General features: G+C 63.6%; 1 protein-coding gene across 1 annotated transcript; it reads right to left on the reverse strand.

The window, feature by feature from the left end:
• Positions 1–975: 975 nt before the first annotated feature.
• AIRE (autoimmune regulator) lies at positions 976–14,160 on the reverse strand. Its single transcript, XM_039480418.2, has 14 exons — positions 13,866–14,160; positions 12,745–12,919; positions 12,361–12,516; positions 11,905–11,979; positions 11,027–11,140; positions 9,709–9,851; positions 9,445–9,525; positions 8,644–8,759; positions 7,396–7,495; positions 6,733–6,915; positions 5,798–5,919; positions 5,327–5,429; positions 2,838–2,900; positions 976–1,302 (listed from the first exon to the last, which is right to left on the reverse strand). The coding sequence occupies exons 1-14, from the start codon at positions 13,992–13,994 to the stop codon at positions 1,222–1,224; spliced, it is 1,641 nt and encodes a 546-aa protein (XP_039336352.2). The 5' UTR covers positions 13,995–14,160; the 3' UTR covers positions 976–1,221.
• Positions 14,161–18,003: the final 3,843 nt, after the last annotated feature.

Consider the following 18,003-nt stretch of genomic DNA (forward strand, 5'->3'; position numbering starts at 1 on the left):
CAGGCATCCTCTAAGTCCCAGGAAAATGCTCAGAGTACAGAAGTTGTGTAATAAAGGTTTCTTAGGCTGGGCATGGTGGCCCACACTTGTAATGCCAGCACTTTGGGAAGCCGAGGTGGGGGGATCACCAGGTCAGGAGATCAAGACCATCCTGGCCAACATGGTAAAACCCGGTCTCTTAAAAAAAAAAAAAAAAAGATTTCTTTTTTTTTTTTTTTTTTTTTTCTTTTTTTTTTTTTCTTTTTCTTTTTTTTGAGACGGAGTTTCGCTCTTGTTACCCAGGCTGGAGTGCAATGGCGCGATCTCGGCTCACCGCAACGTCCGCCTCCTGGGTTCAGGCAATTCTCCTGCCTCAGCCTCCTGAGTAGCTGGGATTACAGGCACGCGCCGCCATGCCCAGCTAATTTTTTTTTGTATTTTTAGTAGAGACGGGGTTTCACCATGTTGACCAGGATGGTCTCGATCTCTTGACCTTGTGATCCACCTGCCTCGGCCTCCCAAAGTGCTGGGATTACAGGCTTGAGCCACCACGCCCGGCCAAAAAAAGATTTCTTAAATCAATGAATGAATGAGGAAATGACATTGGAGCTGAGATGTCAATGATGAGAAGCTAGACTCAGAGCCCCAGGGGAAGGAACCTGCAGGCAGAGGGAACACCCGTGTGGAGGCCAGCAGGTAGGAACGAGCCTGGCTGCTTAGGGAACAGAGGGAGGCCAAGAGCACAGCCAGGGTGGAGGCTGGGGTGGGGTGGGGCTGGACCACGCAGCACCTTAGGGCCACAGCCAGGGCTTGGGTGTTGCTGGGGGGCAGAGGGAGGCAGGGGACAGAGCCTGTGGGCTTGTTGGTGTGACTCCCACCCACAGGCACTGCTCTCCCCTTAGGCAGGCTCCCTTCCAGCATGGCCAACACTTCAGGCACCAGGTGAAGGAACACTCCAAACAAATGCCCCCCCAACAAGCAACTCAAAACCACAGGTTTTAATTTCCAGGAGTGAGGGCTACTGTCCCCTCAACACAGGGCTGTGTTTGCAGCCGAGGACAAGACGTGGTTCGGCCCCTGCTTGTTGGTCCCAGCCAGCCGGCTTCCAGGGCTAAGGGAGGAGGTGTCCTTCTCGGCGCCCTCTGATCAGAGCTGTGTGGCGTGAGGGGGAGCTCAGCGCCGTCTGCTGCCCGGTGGGAGGGAGGGCAGCTCCAGGCCACCTGCTATCCTGGCGGTCCAGCATCAGGAAGGGAAGGGGGCCGCCTCCGCCAGCGGGCGGGCCATGCTCTGGATGGCCCACTGCAGGATGCCATCAAAAGCGTGCTGTGGAACAGAGCAACAGTGAGAACTCCAGGTGTGGCCCTGCCACGGCCACAGGATCGTGGCTTTCATTAGAAGTCACCATCCAACCTTCCCTTTAATTCAAAGGTGGAGAAACAGGCCAGAGGCTCCACAGCACAGGCCAGTCTGGGGAGGACCCATCCTGTGGATTTCACCGCACCCCGTCACCTGTGGCACTACCCCGTGGCACTACCCTGTGGCACTTCCACCTCCTTGGGTGGCCCCTTCAGGGTGAGGAGTCAGGGCCAGCTGCTTCTCGTTCTGCTCAGGAGCCTGATGCTCCCGCATGATGGGGCCACAGGGCCCATGGTGCCAGCAGAATAAGCCCCAGAGAGGCTGTGAGCCCACCCCTCCTCTCTCCAGGTATATCCAGGGACTCCGTCCAGAGCGGCAGCACCCTTACCCAGCACCAGGTCCCCTCGCCCACTCCCAGGCCCCAGGGCTCTCTCGACACCAGCACCATCAGGGTGTGTGGGGAACGCCACTGTGCAGGGCAGGACCCCCACCCCATGGTCAGCTAGGACTCCCAGACACCGCGCCAGACACTGAGGGGAACACGTGGAGGCTGGAGGCGCTTCTCCTCTTGTCAAAAACAGAGCCCTTTACAGTCACATTTCCCCAGGTTCGACCTCCCCATCGCAGCTTAGAGAGGCCGGAGAGGGAGGAGCAAGCAGCTCTCGGAGGGATGGAGGGACAGGGTCTGGGCTGGGCCCTCCCCACTGCTCCACACCGCACCCTCCCCGGGGAGAGTGGATCTTGAGCCGGCCTGGCGCTCCAGCCTCTGCCTGCCAGGGTCCAGGTGCTCAGCGAGGAGCTGCGGGGGGCTCAGCAGTACTGGGCTCCTGTGGGGGGGAGGGGACGGGGAGGCTCCTGTGGATGGGACTGGGGGGCATCTGTGGGGGGTGCCAGGGGTTCAGCAGCGCTGGGGCTCCTGTGAGGGGGCTGGGGGGCTCCTGTGGGGGGTGCCGGGGGCTCAGCAGCGCTGGGGCTCCTGTGAGGGGGCTGGGGGGCTCCTGTGGGGGGTGCCGGGGGCTCAGCAGTGCTGGGGCTCCTGTGGGGGGGCTGGGGGGCTCCTGTGGGGGGTGCCAGGGGCTCAGCAGTGCTGGGGCTCCTGTGGGGGGGCTGGGGGGCTCCTGTGGGGGGTGCCAGGGGCTCAGCAGCGCTGGGGCTCCTGTGGGGGGGCTGGGGGGCTCCTGTGGGAGGTGCCGGGGGCTCAGCAGTGCTGGGGCTCCTGTGGGGGGGCTGGGGGGCTCCTGTGGGGAGTGCCGGGGGCTCAGCAGCGCTGGGGCTCCTGTGGGGGGGCTGGGGGGCTCCTGTGGGGGGTGCCGGGGGCTCAGCAGTGCTGGGGCTCCTGTGGGGGGCTGGGAGGCGCCTGTAGGGGGTGCCAGGGGCTCAGCAGCGGCGGGGGCCTGCAGTCTTCAGCATGCCCAGAGTGGAGAGCCTGGTTGGCGGCTGAGGTGGGAGAGGCGAGTGGAGGAACGGCAGGGGCCGAGGAGGCCAGAGGAGGCATCAGTTACCTCGCTCAGGAGGGACTCCAGGTCACCGCTGTGCAGAGTGGGCTGCTGACCGGCAGTGTCATCCTGGAACCCAGGAAAGAGAAGAGGTCAACCCAACTCCCACAGCCCTCGGGGCACACAAGCGGGACTCCCCACAGAGGCCACAGGGCCTAGGGCCTCGGGGGTGCTTCCCCCACTGAGATGGGAATTCTTACACCCAGCTCCTTTGGGGGCAGGGGCATCAGGTGGCATGAGGGGGCTGGGGATGCCTGCCCAGGGTCCTGCCCACTGGGAAACCAGCTGCCCAAGGCCCCCAGGCAGCCTCCATACTGCGCGGCCTCCTGGGGAAAGCAAGGGGACTCAGGGAACCAGCAAGGAGCCCCCACTCTGGGGTGGAAGCCTGAGGCCCAGAGAGGAAAGTGCCTGGTCCATGTCAGCCCCACCCCAGCAAGTACCACCAAGGCCAGCCATGCCCTGGGTGAGCGGTCAGAGTGGGGGAGGTCCCCAGGCGGGCATCCCCTGCAGAGAGGAGACCATATTAGTGGAATCACCCATTTGTAACCCGAAACAGCCACATGTCAGCCCCTCCACTCCGGTGAACGCTGGGAGCGCAAGGCTCTGCAGCCCTGCCTGGTTGCGGGGGGCGCTGCTGGGTCTGGAGGGAAAGTCCCCGGATGCTCCCTGGTCCTAAGGATGCTGTCAGGGGGTGGGAGACCTACTCAAGACGGGGTCAGCGCTACACACAACCTTCCCCAGGGAAGGGCGCGGGCTGCGGAGGGGCCCAGCAGGACGTTTCCTCTAACTTGGCGCCACGTTTCACACCACGGTGAAGAGAAAGAGGCCCTGCCGTTCAGAGACAGAGCCCAGGAGGTCAGTGACGAGGACCGAGAGCCCAGGGGGTCAATGACGGGGACCGAGAGCCCAGGAGGTCAATGACGAGGACCGAGAGCCCAGGAGGTCAATGACAGGTACCGAGAGCCCAGGGGGTCAATGACGGGGACCGAGAGCCCAGGAGGTCAATGATGAGGATCCCTGCTTGAGCAGCCGCAGGAAGACTACCTGGGCAGGGGAGGGGGCGTCTGCTTTAGGCCTGGCTGCGCCCCCAGACACACAGAGGGAGGCTTCCAGAAGGAAGGGGACAGTATTCCACATGAGCCCCGAAGGGCAGAGCTTGGTCTGAGGCTTGTGTCATGCCAGGCCAGAGCCTGCATGCCAGGCAGGATGTCGTCCTCCTGGGGAGTACCATGCCGGGTGGGCTGTCACCCTCCTGGGGAGTACCATGCCGGGTGGGCTGTCACCCTCCTGGGGAGTACCATGCCGGGGTGGCCTGTCACCCTCCTGGGGAGTACCATGCCAGGTGGGCTGTCATCTTGGGGAATACCATGCCGGGGTGGCCTGACACCCTCCCGGGGAGTACCATGCCAGGTGGGCTGTCACCCACACAGTGTATACAGGGTGGGGGCACAGCTGGGAGGGAGCAGGAGCCACATGGAGCGGGTGGGACGTGTAATCACCCAGGATCCCTAAAGGTTCCACGGCAGCTGGGACGTGCTCAGGAGGCCTCTGCTAGGGACAGTCAAGGCAAGAGGCCAGCACCCCTGGAGGTTCGTGGAGCAGGGACTTGAGCCTCCCCCACATCCACCTCCAAGGCAAGCCCGGCCACCCCAGCAGTCACGGGTCTCTCCACCACCCGGGCCCTCTCTGACACCAGAATAGGAGGACAGGAAGAGCTACTGGCTGGACCTGGTGTCACTCTGCCTCTCTGGGAGAGCTCTGGCCACAAAATGGGGTGGGTCCTGGCCCCAGGGAGGACTTCGGGTGAGACAGCCTGGAGGGGCCACACAGGGTGGGGGTCTGCTCCTGCAGGCCACGTGCTCCTGCTCTCCCCTAACCCCCCAGGGTGCCCTGGCAGACTCTCAGGCCCGTGCCGTGAGGCCCTCAAAGCCAACCATGATCTCACCATCACCAACCCTCGGCTAGGAGCTTCCTTTTTAACTATATTTAAGCTGCAAAAAAGAGTTCGTTTGATGGAAAATATATACAAATATGTTTTGAGATGGAGTTTTACTCTTGTTGCCCAGGCTGGAGTGCAGTGGCACAATCTCAGCTCACTGCAACCTCCACATCCCAGGTTCAAGCGATTCTCCTGCTTCAGCCTCCCGAGTCGCTGGGATTACAGGTGCCTGTAAATTTAGCCACCACGCCCAGCTAATTTTTGTATTTTTAGTTGAGACAGGGTTTCACCGTGTTGGCCAGGCTGGTCTTGAACTCCTGACCTCAGGATCGGCTCGTGTCAGCCTCCCAAAGTGCTGGGATTACAGGCGTGAGCCACCTCGCCGGGCCAAGAAGGGAAAATATTTTCTACAAATGAGCACTTGGTCAGTGGGTGTGGTACAAACCCTCGAAGCGGGCACCCAGGGTCTGCCCTGAGATGTGCTCTCCCCACTTGCAACCCAAGGGGCCCCCACCCCACCCCACCAGCACACGTGGAGGGTCCCTGTGGCACTGACCTTGGCGGGCCCGGGGCCCAGGTGGGCAGGGCTGGGGGCCAGCACCCCCTCCACAGGGGCCGGGGTTACGTCTCCTGAGCAGGATCTGCAGCGAAGGCCTGTCCTGAGGCAGAGGAGGAGGGGCTGCCAGGCTTGTGGGGAGCAGGAGTGCCCCCTCAGGGGTATGGGAGTGGGTGTGGGCGTGGCTGGTGAGTGGGGGATAGGACCTCTGGGATATGGGGAGAGCTGTGGTGTGGGGTAGGGTGTAGGGTGAAGGTGGGTGGGCGTAGAGTGTGGGTGTGGATGAGGGGTGGTGTGCGGTGTAGGGCTTGGGTGTGGGTGAGGGGTGGGGTGGGGTGTAGGGTGGGGGTGGGGGAGGAGTGGGGTGTAGGGTGCAGGTGGGTTGTGGGGTGGGGTGGGGTGTAGGGTGGGGGTGTGGGGTGGGGTGGGGTGTAGGGTGTGGGCTGGGGCGTCCGTGTGAACGGCACTCACCCTGCCTGGGGGGCGCCCGCCGGGAAGTGGCAGCGCCAGTGGAAGGCGGCGGCGCAGTGGGCACACCGAAGCGCGTCTGTGCCATCTCCACACACCCCGCACCGCGCGCCGGGAGCCGGGTGCTGCAGGAGGCAGTAGTGAGGGGTGAGGAGGGCGGTGGCCTCCCAGCTCTCCCCTGGGACCCCTCAGGAATGGACGGCGGGCCTGGGCGTGGGTGCGAAGCCTGTGGTGCTGCTCAGAGACTGCGGGACAGCGGGACCATCCGGTCCCAGGAGGGGGGGCCTCGCCAGCGCCCTCAGGCAAGCCAGGAGCCCAGCCTCTCTCCCGCTTGGTGGGCCAGTCTCCTTCGGGGCTGAGTTCGGGGGTCTCTCGAAGGGCGTTGCCCACAGGGCTTCAGTGGGGGAGATCAGGCGAGGTGGGGGGCGATGAGGTGCAGTGGTGGAGGGGATGAGGTGCGGTGGGGGGATGGGCACAGTGGTGAGGGCGTGAGACGTGATGGGGGATGAGGCCGGGCGAGCTGGGCTCCCACTGGCACTGAGTCATCCTCCCTTCATTGTCCTGCCTTGTTTGGGAAGCAGTGATGCCCAGGGCCAGGAGCTGGAGTGAGGGTCCAGGAGCAATGTGAGGATGTGTCCAGGAGCCTCCCCTTCCCCTCACAGCACCCCACGCTCCCCCCACAGCCCCCCACGCTCCCCCCACGCTCCCCCCGCTCCCCCCACAGCCCCCCATGCTCCCCTCACAGCCCCCTACAGCCCCCCACAGTCCCCCACAGCCCCCATGCTGCCCCCGCTCCCCTCACAGCCCCCCACACTCCCCCCACCAGCCCCCACACTCCCCCCACAGCCCCAGGCCCTGTGCCTCCGTCTTCTTCCGTTTCAGGTGACTTCAGCCCTGTGTGTCCTGGGCTCCCACCCTGACCCCCACTCCCGGCTCACCTGCTGCCCCTCAGGGCTCCCACACAGTAGAGGGTGCAGGGCCGAGGGGTCGAGCCCTGGCAGGGGGGCTGCAGGAGGCAGGGCTGGCAGGTGCTTGTGGATGAGAGCCATGTCCATGCCGGCTGGGGGCTCCCCGGGTGGGCCCCTCACCTCTTCTCCCGCCGACCTCAGCCCCAGGGGGAGCTGGAACCCGAGGGGCAGCATTCAGAGGGGCACCACCCTGCAGCTGGTGACTGCTGGGACCCTGAAACCCGGGTGGCAGGGTACGGGCGGAGGCCCGCGTGGCGGAAGGCATCCACGCTGGGTGGGAAATGCCTGTGGCTCTTCCCGGCCCTGGGGTCCTCCCTCCTCAGGGCTGGGGGAGGGGACGCTGGGTCTGCACGGGGCGTGCACGGGGCCGCTGTCTTCGCAGCAGCAGCCAGAGGAGCACAGCTCTGGGGCCTTCTCAGTGCTCACCGTGCCTCCCCCGGGCGGGCCCCACAGGTGGAAGCTGGGTTCAGGCCGGCAGGAACCGTGATGGGGGCTCCGCCGCGGGAGACCACCAGGACCAGGCTTGGGCCTTGCGGGGAGACAGTGCTATGGCTGGGGCCGGCCTGTCCCATAGGACTCCAGGGGGCAGGCGGACAAGAGGGGTGGCCGGGCATGGAGTGGGCGTGGCCGTACCGGGGTCTCCACGGGTGGCTCCTGGGGCCGGGGCTCCTCTGCCCGCGGCCGCATCACAGGGACTGTCGCCTGCAGGCAGCTGGAGCACCTCCAGGTCCCACTGCTCGTGTGTCCACCAGTCAGAGATACAGAACAAGTCAGGGAGTGACAGATCCCCAAACCCAAGGACGGGGCCCTAGGGCTCCACAGTCCTTGTACAGAGGGGAAACCAAGGCACAGCGGGGAGCTGGGCAGAGACTCGGGCAGGGAGAGCCCAGCAGGGGACATTTGCCCATGTGGGGTTGCCCTGGCCAGCGTGATCAGGGGCCCCTTGGCGTGCTTCTCTGATGAACCCCAGAATCTCCAGTGCAGTGGCCATACCTGCCTCTCAGGGCCCTGCTAGGGGCCTCCCCAAGCTGACTGTGGATGTCCCGGGACCCACCCCTGTTTCCTTCAGGGGAATGGCGCCCGGCAGAACAAGGGCAGGGAGAGACAGAAAGGAGAGGGCTTCAGAAGGAGCCGAAGGGGCCGGGCGCGGTGGCTCAAGCCTGTAATCCCAGCACTTTGGGAGGCCGAGGCGGGTGGATCACGAGGTCGAGAGATCGAGACCATCCTGGTCAACATGGTGAAACCCCGTCTCTACTAAAAATACAAAACACTAGCTGGGCATGGTGGCGCGTGCCTGTAATCCCAGCTACTCAGGAGGCTGAGGCAGGAGATTTGCCTGAACCCAGGAGGCGGAGGTTGCAGTGAGCCGAGATTGCGCCATTGCACTCCAGCCTGGGTAACAAGAGCGAAACTCCGTCTCAAAAAAAAAACAAAGAAGGAGCCGAAGGATGCCCCCTGCTGCGCCCCTTATTCTAGTGATGCTGTGTGAGGCTGAGAGGGGGCCTGGGGCAGAGCCTCGCTGAAACGTGGGGTCCCCACTCCACACAGAGCTCTTCCTCCCACAGGCTGCCACGTCCTGTGGGGTTGGGGTGGGGACAGGGCCCACTGTGCTGTGGGGAGGGGGCGCCGGGGTGTGAACACAGAGAAGGCCTCCCAGCCCCGCTAAGCCCGGGGTCCTGGACATTAGTAAAGTCCCACTTGCCTTTGGGGGTGCAGCTCTGTGGCCTCTGTGCTCCCCAGCCCTGTCTGGGGTGGGACTCTGGGGTGGGGGCAGGCTACTCATGGATGGGAGAGCTTCTGGGTGGCTTCCCTTCGGCGTCAGCGGGCGGAGGTGGCCGTGAAGCGGGACGCCTGTTTGCACTGGCAGAGGTGCTGGCTCACCTGGGGATGTCCCGTAGCGGCGGGGACAGGCAGGCCAGGTGGAAGGCTCGAGGGCAGCCGTCACAGCAGAGGAGCTCCCCGCCGTCCCGGCACACGGCACACTCGTCCTCGTTCTTCTGGGACGGGGAAGAGGGGGCTGGGGTGCAGCCCCCTCCTGACAGCCACCTCCCGGAAACAGCTCCCCGCAGAGTCTCTGGGGGCCTGAGCTCCCCAGGCTCTGCCCTGCCCCAATGCTGCTGGGGCCTGAAATTCCACCCTGACCCCCTGCTTCCTGTCCATCTCGTCTCTGACATACACCTGCCATCCTTATTGGGAAGAAAACCCGGTTTCTCGAGGGCTGCTGTGTTCCTGGGAGCTATACACACGCCCTTCCTCACGGGGCAGTGGGGCCAGGCCCAGGGAGCCCCTCCTGACCTCAGCGCCTGCTGAACCCTCCGCCCTCCGCCCCACCCTCCTGGCGCCCTGCCTCGATGGTGCCTGCTCTGCCTTCAGGGGCCCCCCAGACACCCAGGCTAGGCTGGTCCTACGCAGCAGTGACCTCACTGTGCCCATCGGAGATTGTCGGGGTACAGCCTGGGCCAAACACCTGAGAGGACCTCATTTTCTCTGACTTATTTAAAATAATATTATAATTGTATATTATGAGGAAAAACACTGTCTATTATGGAAAAAGAGCTCTACCCTGTGGGGAGGGGCTCGGGCCCTGGTGCTCGTGCCTGAGTGCCTGGGGCAAGGCGGAGGCAGCAGGACCTGCCCGAGGGGAGCCGGGCAGACAGGTCCTCCTGTGCTCTAGGGCATTACCTGGTGGGGCTGGGGGTCACTGGGGAGGGCCGGAGGGGCGGGAACCCTGCCCTGCTGGCCCAGCCTAGGCTCACCTCCACCCTGCAAGGAACAGAGCGTCAGCAATGGGGGCGGCCTGGGCAGCAAGGGTGCACGTGGCTGTGGCGCCCGGCATCTTGGCAGCAGCCCCCAGCCCCCAGCAGAGCTATTGCCCCCCGGAGGACACGCTGTTCCTCGGCGGGGGTATATCAGGAGCCAGGCTCCCCAGGGGCAGGCGTTGCTTACGGGGGCAGCGCCCTGGGCTCCCTTGGCTCGAACCAGAGGCTTCAGGCCACCGCTGCTGCGGGCCTTGCTCTTCCCACCGGGATCTTCGAACTTGCTGGGGGGGTAAAACTCCCCCCCGACCTGGATGCACTTCTTGGAGCTTCCTGGGAGGAGACACCGAATGGTCCTGCCTCGCCCGCCCAGCAGGACGTGCCGGGTGCAGGCCCTGGCTTGGGGCCTCTCAGGGACACGTGGCGCTCCCCAGCCTGCATTCCTCCAGCCCACCCCCACCTGCCGGCGACTCAGGCCCGAAGATTGTCCTGGGGCTGTCTACACAAGGGGGTTCAATAGTGTCCCCCAAAGTTCACGTCCACCCAGAACCTCAGAGTGTGACCTTACTTGGAACTGGGGTCTTCCTAGATGTGGTTACTTAATATGAGGTCGCGCTGGACCATAAGTTCAATCACTGGTGTCCTTACAAAAATGGGACACACGGGAGACAGCTGTGTGACCGCAGAGGCAGACCTTGGAGTGGTAGGGTCCTGAGCCCGGGAGCAAGGGCACAGGCACCCCCATAACAGCCAGCAGCTGGGAGGGACAAGGAAAGACTTCCCTCGAGCACCCAGAGGAGCGCGGCCGGGATGCCCGGACCTTGGCATTCTGTTGTTTTAAGCCTCCAGCTTGTGCCAATTTGGTCCAACAGCCTTAGCAAGTAACACAGGGGCCCTGGGGCCCTCCGAGATGTGCAACACCAGAGCCCCGGCTGCCCTCGGTGTCCCCAGCCCGTGTCCATCACCAAAGAAACACCGTGCAGGGACTGTAGATCAAATGCCCCAATGGCACGGTGGGCCTGCCGCCAGCAGCCCTGCTATGCCCTGGTCAGATGGTGCTGATGATTGCATGGGGTCGGCGGCTGGCCAGGGTATGGGGGCGAGGGCGCGGCAGGCTGGCCAGGGTATGGGGGCGAGGGCGCGGCAGGCTGTCCTGGTTGGAGTGCAGACTCTCTGGAGGTCCTCATCAGCACCAGCAGAACTTTCTAAGGATGCAACCCCATGGCCCAGGAGGGCCCTTGCGGGTGGTTGGAGGTGATGGGGAGTGCTGTGCACCCTGAGCTGGGATGCATGCCTGGACCACCGGCCTCACAGAAGACCCCCCCAACAGGGAGACGTCAGTGCCCACCCTTCTCCTCCAAAGTCAGAAGAACCATAGGCAGAAACTCTGGCTACCTGAGCCACAGCTCTGTCTGCTGTAGGACCACAAGGGTGCAAAGGGCGGGGTCCTCCTTCCATCTTGGGGCCTGGGTCTCCCCGTCAGCCGCACTCCCCACCACAGCGCCTACCTGACTCAAACACTTGCTGGATGAGGATCCCCTCCATGGCCCCTCGGGCTCCCGGGACGTCCCCGGAGGACACGGTCACAGCTCTCTGGACTGAAGCTGACATGGTCTGAATCCCTGGGAAAGGGACCACCCATTGGGGTCACCCGTGAGGAAGACTGTTCCCAAGCACATCCTCCATAGCAGGAGCAGACGGTACCTGGCTGCAGAGGCCTCTCCTTCCAGCCAGGACGGGCAGAGGAGGGGACCCAGTCCTGCCACGTGCAGACAGCCCACAGGTAAATGCAGAGACACGTGAATGTGTGTGTTTGTGTGTGCACTCGTGTGTGTGCTGGGGGTGGCACTGTCAGTGGAGCTGATGCATGGATAGGAAGGAATGACTAATGACCAGGCCCCCCATGACATGGGCCCTGCGTTGTGCTGGGAGGGACACAGAGTTCCTAGTCTCTGCCCTCAGGGAGGACAGCGGTGGGCAGAGGGCATCTCTGGGGTCCAGTGCCCCGGGAAGGAATGAGAGGAAATGGGAAGGGTCCAGTCTGCCTGCAGCTGGGGGCCAGGGATGATGTTCTGGAGGAAGAAGTGTCTGGACTCATCCTGAAGGATAGGGAATGGACGGGTAGAGGTGGGGTGCCTGAGAAGGGGGTCCCAGAACCGGGGTGCAGGGGGGCGGAGGTGACTGGCAAGATCATGCTTGGAGCCAGGATGTCCCCTTCCTGGGTCTGGCGGTGCCTCTCAGGCCCTTGGGCTGGCCCTTGCATGCCAGGCCAGCACGTTGTTCCCAGTCCCCAGGACAGGCCCTCAGAGGGCAGGCCCTGCTCTGACCCCATACCCCTTGTCCCTGGCCAGGGAGAAGGGAGGCACTCCCCCCGGGCCCTGCTCACCGTTCCCGAGCGGAAGGCGCTGCTGCTCTGCGCTGCTCTCCGGCTTTCGGTGGGGCTTGGCCTTCAGCTGAGAGCCTGGATGGGGAAGCTGGGGGCAGCCTGGCCTCCCTCTCGGTGGGGGTAAGTGCTGGTGGGCAGGGGCCCGAGGTGGGAGGGTGTGGAGTGGGGTCCAGCCCTGGGTATCCTGGCCTCCCGTGGGTCCTTCCCTTTGCGGGGCTCTGGTTTCCCCTCAGCAGAAAGCAAATAAAACCCACGTGCCTACTTTGCCAGCCCCGGGGAGCCTTCGGGCAGGAAGGGGCTGAGAGGCTGGTCCAGTGTGTGGGTCTAGTACCCAGAGGGGACCTCCACAGCCCCCGGCAGGCTGGCTCCACCCCAGTGAGTGGGAGCCCAGGTGGGGAGGGGGCACAGGCTCCTGGGGAAGACTGGAGCCCCCGGCTGGCTTCCCTTGCTGGGTACCTGGGCTGGAGGTGGCCCTTGGAGTCAGCGCTGCTGGCGCAGCAGCTCGAGCCTCTTCTGAGGCCTTCCTCTTGGCGGGGAGCCTGGGTGGCGGCACCAAAGCCTTGGGGACGGCAGGGGGCTTCCCCCCCTTCCGGGGCCGGCTGAGGTCCACATCTGCAGCTCAGGGGCAGAAGCAGGGTCCCAGCCTCAGACTTTTCTGCAGGGGAGGCTGGGCCCCAGAACTGGCCACCCTGGCCACGTGGGTGAGGCCTAGGCCCTTCGCCTCCTGGGATCCAAGCCCATCCTGGGGCACCACCCACGGGCTCCCCAAACACCACTCCGGCTGCAGTCCAGCTGGGCTGAACAAGTGACAGCCGCTGCCCCAGGCCCCCCAGCACCCACCTCTGGGGAAGCTGTCGAGGATGGGCTGCAGCCGGCCATAGCGCTCCAGGTTGTAGTCCTTAAACAGAACCCTCCAGAAGTCCAGGATGGCTGCGGAGTCCTGCGTCAGCAGCCAGGACAGGAGGGCGTGGAAGGCCTGGGGGCAGCCCTCCTTCTCCTTCAGACGAAGCGTCTCCTGCAGTGGGTGGCATGAGGGTCCCTGCCATGCTCACCCACACCCTGTGGCCTGCCTGCCTCCACCATGACTAGAGGTGGGCACTCCTATGCAGAGGCACTGGAGACCTGGGCACCTCCACACCCAGCTCCTCGGCTTGTGGTGGGATCAGGTGGTTGCACAGGGTGTTGAGGAGAAACTTGTCCTGGAGGCCATTCCTTTGGCTTGGGGGTGAGGTGCGGGGATGGCTGTGGGAAGGGAGCCAACTTTTTTTTGAGACAGTTTTGCTCTTGTTGCCCAGGCTGGAGTGCAGTGGTGTGATATTGGCTGGCTGCAACCTCCGCCTCCTGGGTAAGCAATTCTCCTGCCTCAGTCTCCCGAGCAACTAAGATTATAGGCATGTGCCACCATGCCCAGCTAAGTTTTTTTGTATTTTCAGAAGAGATGGGGTTTCTCCATGTTGGTCAGCCTGGTCTCAAACTCCCAACTTCAGGTGATCCGCCCACCTCGGCCTCTCAGAGTGCTGGGATTACAGGTGTGAGCCATGCACTCTGCATTTTTTTTTTTTTTTTTTTTGAGATGGAGTTTCACTCTTGCTGCCCAGGCTGGAGTGCAATGGCGTGATCTCTGCTCACCGCAACCTCCACCTCCTGGGTTTAAGTGATTCTCCTTCGTCAGCTTTCCAAGTAGCCGGGATTATAGGCGCCTGCCACCATGCGCAGCTAATTTTGTGTTTTTAGTAGAGATGAGGTTTTTTACATGTTGGTCAGGCTGGTCTCGAACTCCAAACCTCAGGTGATCCGCTCCCTTCGGCCTCCCAAAGTGCTGGGATTACAGGCCTGAGCCACCCTGCCGGGTCTGGGGGGACGGGAGGGACTGGGAGGCTCGGGGCGGGGTCCTCCTGGAACTTCCCTCAGGACTGCCCCTGACTCGCAGGACCTGGGGGCAGGGGAGGGCGGGAGCCCACCTGGAACTTGTCCTCGGGGACCACGTCGTGGTCGGCCAGCGCGTGCAGCAGGGGGAAGGCGCTGTCCACCGCCACCGCGATCTCCGTGCGGTGCAGCCTCAGGAGCCGGCGCAGCACCGCGTCCGCCATGGGGTCTGCTCGGGGCTGGGCGGGGGTCCTGGGATGCTGGCAGTCCCTCTCCTCGCCTGGGGTCCCGGGGGGCCCGTGGGGCGTCCGCGCCGGCTGTGCACCGGTGTCCCCCGCCTGCCAGCCCCGCGCACCCCTGTTATACCCCCGCGACCACGCAAAGCGCAAAGGCAACTCCGCCTGATGCCCAATCAGGGCCAGAGCCTCGGCCTCCCTGCGGCGGGGACGCTTCCGAGTGATGGAGGCGCTGCTCTCCCTCGCCCAGCCTGACTCACCCACCGGGGCAGCTGCCTTGGGGGCTGGGGACTGAGACTTGCTCTGGGCGGGGCTCAAAGGCCTCTGGCTTCCGGAATGTGGCCCTGTCCTGCCTCCCTGAGGGCCCTGCTGGAATGGGGCAAAGGTGGAACAGGTGCCCTTGGTGGGGAGGCTCCGTGCTCAGGGGCCCGACAGGGGCTGCCGGGGTGCACTGGCCCCTCCAAGTGGCCTGCAGGAGCCTCCATGGAGGCTGGATCGGGGTGGCATCCCTGGGGTACCTCCACATAAGCTGAGAGCCCCACTGGGGGCCTGCCTGGGGCTGTGGGAGGAGCCAGATGCAGGGTCCCAGTCTGATGGAGGAGACTGTAGGGCTGGTGTCCCGCCCTAAGCAGCCCTGGGCGATGCCGGGGAGGCTCCTGACTTCACCACCCTAGGCTGGCCGCGTGACACCAGGCAAGTCCTTTCCTCCTCTGAGCTTCGGTTCCCTCATCTTCCAAAGGGGTATATTCGCCTGGGGTTGGAGGTTCCCATTGACCCCCTACTTCCTTCCTCCAGGTGTTTAGAGGGAAGGCAGCTGGCCCCATGGCGGAGACCCTGAGCGCGGCGCTGAGTGTGAGCTCCCAAGGGGTCTTCCTAGGACCGGTGACAGAGGCTGGGGGACACTGCGGCTTGGACAGGAGCTTCCGGGGCGTCTGGGAAGACGCCCCAGAGAGGAGCCGCAGTGGACAGGAGACGAGGGTCCCAGGTGGACGTGGGTGGGGACAGTGCCCCCAGCAAAGCAGGAGCAGGTGCAGGGGCCTGGGGCCTGCAGGGATGCTGAATCCCCCTCAAGGGGGCTGGCCTCAGCGAGAGGCCTTGATAATACGGACCCCTTGTCTGTGCGGTCAGCCCGCGAGGCAGGCCCTGTGTGCAGGCTGCGGAGAACCATGAAGGACTCTGGGCACAGTGCTCCCCCTGAGCCTGAGAAGGAAGTGCCCTGCCCAGCATGGGTCAGGGGTGAGAATTGACACAGGTGCCAGGAAGCCTGCATCTGGGGTCACTGACACAGTGAGAGATGCCACCAAGATTCCCACATGGGCAGGTGTGCGGTTGGTCCTCGGGCAGCCGGAGTCCGGGATGGGAGCGGCGGGCACCTCTCCTCTGGACCAGGGCCCAGTCTCGATTTCCCCTTCTGCCCCCAGCCCCAGCGTCTCCCTGAATGTTCTGCACGTGCTCAGATCCCTCCAGACAAGACTCCAGGGGTGCTTGATGACAAACCTGGGGAGGAAGGTGGGGCCAGAGGAGGTGGCCGAGGTGGTCAGCCTGGGGTCAACTGCTGGGGTTGTCGTGGGGAGCCATGGGGGAGGGGGTCCATCTCAGCAGCCAAGGGTGGCTGTGGAGTGTCAGGCAGTGCGGAATCAGGGTCGGAACAAGCTGGCTGAGGTGTGGTGTGGCCAAGGAGCTCTGAGCTGGGAGCAGGGCCCTCTTGCTGCCCGTGTCTCGGTGTGTGGACTGTGCTCTCTCACTCCCTGCACTGTGCCTTCTGCAGACCCTGCCAGGGAAGACCCTCGTGGGCCACCCTGCAGGTGCCCGCTCTGAGAGGCACAGCCTGTCCCTAGCTGGGCCAGGCCTCGGCTCACTGGGTTTCTTGCCCTCTCCCCTGGAGTTCTGTGTTTATGGCAAAAATATTTAGAATAAGCACAGGCCGAAATTGCACAGAAGTCCCGCTCTGCACGGGAAACACCCCGTTTTCCTTGCTCCTCTGTGGTCCGGGGTCTCACCAGGGGAGGGCTCACTAACATCAAGTTCCATGGCAACCCTCAGGCCCATGGGCTCCACTGTCCATGCAGAAAGGTCCCGGGGTGCCAGGGAACGGCTCACACAGCTTTGGGATGACCGGCTCCCCTCTCTCCTGTGAGGCCGTCCTGCCCTGAAGTCACTTCCTGCAATGCGGTGACTCTTCTCGCCCCAGGTGGTTAAGTGGGTCAGTGGAAGCCTTAGCCCAGAGGTAGGTCAAGGGGAATTAAAAACTGAAAAGCAACATCCAAGCCTGCACTTCACTTATTTATTTATTTTTTTAAAGACGGGGTTTCACCATGTTGGTCAGGCTGGTCTTGAACTCCTGACCTTGGGTGATCCGCCCTCCTTGGCCTCCAAAGTGCTTGGATTACAGGCGTGAGCCACCACGCCCGGCCGCACTTTACTTTTTTTAAAAGACTTGAAATCTTTGCGGGTACAGCTGTGTCACTGGGCTGGGGCCTGACCCCTGTGGGCAGGCGTCACCCAGCTTCTTGCATGGAGGTTGACAAAGAGGCCCCTGTAGAATTCTGGACTTTCCACCATGCTGTGGGGCTTTCCATCCCAGCCCCTTGCCCCAGGGCGACCCGGAGCGCCAAGGCTCTCTGGAGGAGGCCCTGGTGACACAGACCCCCGGAGGGGAGTGAGGGGCCAGGGACTTGGCCCTGTCTTCAGTGGGGCTGATGCCTTTGTGGGGCAGAGCCTCAGTTTCCCCAAGAGGCGCCTGGGCAGCAGAGCTCTGGGACAGTATTGGGCTCCATCCCCGAACCCCGTAGATGGAGGAGAAGGGCTCGGCAGTCCTTTCTCCCACACCCGTGCTGTGCCCTAGGACGCCTGCAGGCCTGGCCTGCCCAGGCTGGGCCCTGAGAGCTTTGAGATTCCGCTCACTCCATCAGCAGAATGATCTCCTTAGGTCTTCATCGCGATTGGTGCCATCCACAGATGTGGAAACTGAGGCCCACTGTAGGGAAGAGCTTGGCCAGAGTCAGGCAGCTGCTAAGGCGCAGAACCATGACTCAGGCCTTGATGTGCAGAGGGCAGAAGCTCTCCAGGTCCAGGCTCCTGCTGTGCTGGGTGCCCCTCGGGTGCCCAGGTCACATCAGGTGTTCCCAGCCTGCAAAGACAGCGGGCACTCCCGGTGTGATGCATGCAGAATTCAGGAGAAGCCAGGTCCCAATGGCAGAGCAGGGCAGGGGCTGGAGGGGGCTCAGCCTTGGCCCCTTAAACAAGCCTGAATTCTGTGCCTTCTCCCCTGCTGCAGATGGAGGCTCCTTCCCCTGTGGCTCCCCGGAAGTGCCAGGCTCCCAGAGGCCAGAAGCTGCAGTCAGGATGGCCTTGGGTGACGTGGAGCCCTGGCCAGGGCCCTAGGCCCTGGTCCCACAGCCTGGCCAGGTGGTCTGGCATCAGGGGAGGTGTAGGTCTCTGCAGGACACTTTGTGAGGACCCTAGAACCCTCCTGGCCACCAGCTTCCTTACTAGGCCTCAGTTTACCCACTGTGGAGAGGAAATTGCCTCTGCTTGTTGAGGGTGGGATGGCCATTCCACATGGGTGTCCAGGTCTGGGAGGCAGCCCTGAGCACCGGTGAGCCCCGGTGAGCCCCAAAGCACCCCTGCTCAGCCTAGGGCGTGAGGGTGGGGTCCCTGTTCTCTCCCCTCCCACTCCTCTTGCCTCAAACCTGCCCCACTGGCTGTGCCTCAGTTTCCCTGGTCTAGCCTCTCCACTGTAGTCCACGGTGGGTATGTGTCAGACAGCATCGCTCTTCTCAGTGAACTCGGGGATGGTGGTGACAGAGATTCTCTTCCTTTTTGCAGAATTAACCGTCTGCCTGGCAAAATCGCCAAACGGCCCAGCTGGTGGGCGGGGGCCCTCTTGGTGGACAGGCCCTGGGAGAACGGAGCCCTGCCCTCTGCCCCCCGAAGCCCACCTGCTATGGGGAGAACGGTGGTCTCCCCCCAACATTCGTATGTTATTTCCCCACCC

This window comes from Saimiri boliviensis, chromosome 18, assembly GCF_048565385.1.
Source record: "Saimiri boliviensis isolate mSaiBol1 chromosome 18, mSaiBol1.pri, whole genome shotgun sequence".
Classification (NCBI taxonomy): Eukaryota; Metazoa; Chordata; class Mammalia; order Primates; family Cebidae; genus Saimiri; species Saimiri boliviensis.

Coding starts and splice junctions, on each gene's coding strand:
- AIRE (XM_039480418.2), bottom strand. CDS start 13,994: ATGGCGGACGCGGTGCTGCGCCGGCTCCTGAGGCTGCACCGCACGGAG. Junction 12,517..12,744: donor CCTCGACAGCTTCCCCAGAG/GTGGGTGCTGGG, acceptor CCTGAGCTGCAG/ATGTGGACCTCAGCCGGCCC. Junction 8,760..9,444: donor GTGACCCCCAGCCCCACCAG/GTAATGCCCTAG, acceptor TCCCCGTCCCAG/AAGAACGAGGACGAGTGTGC.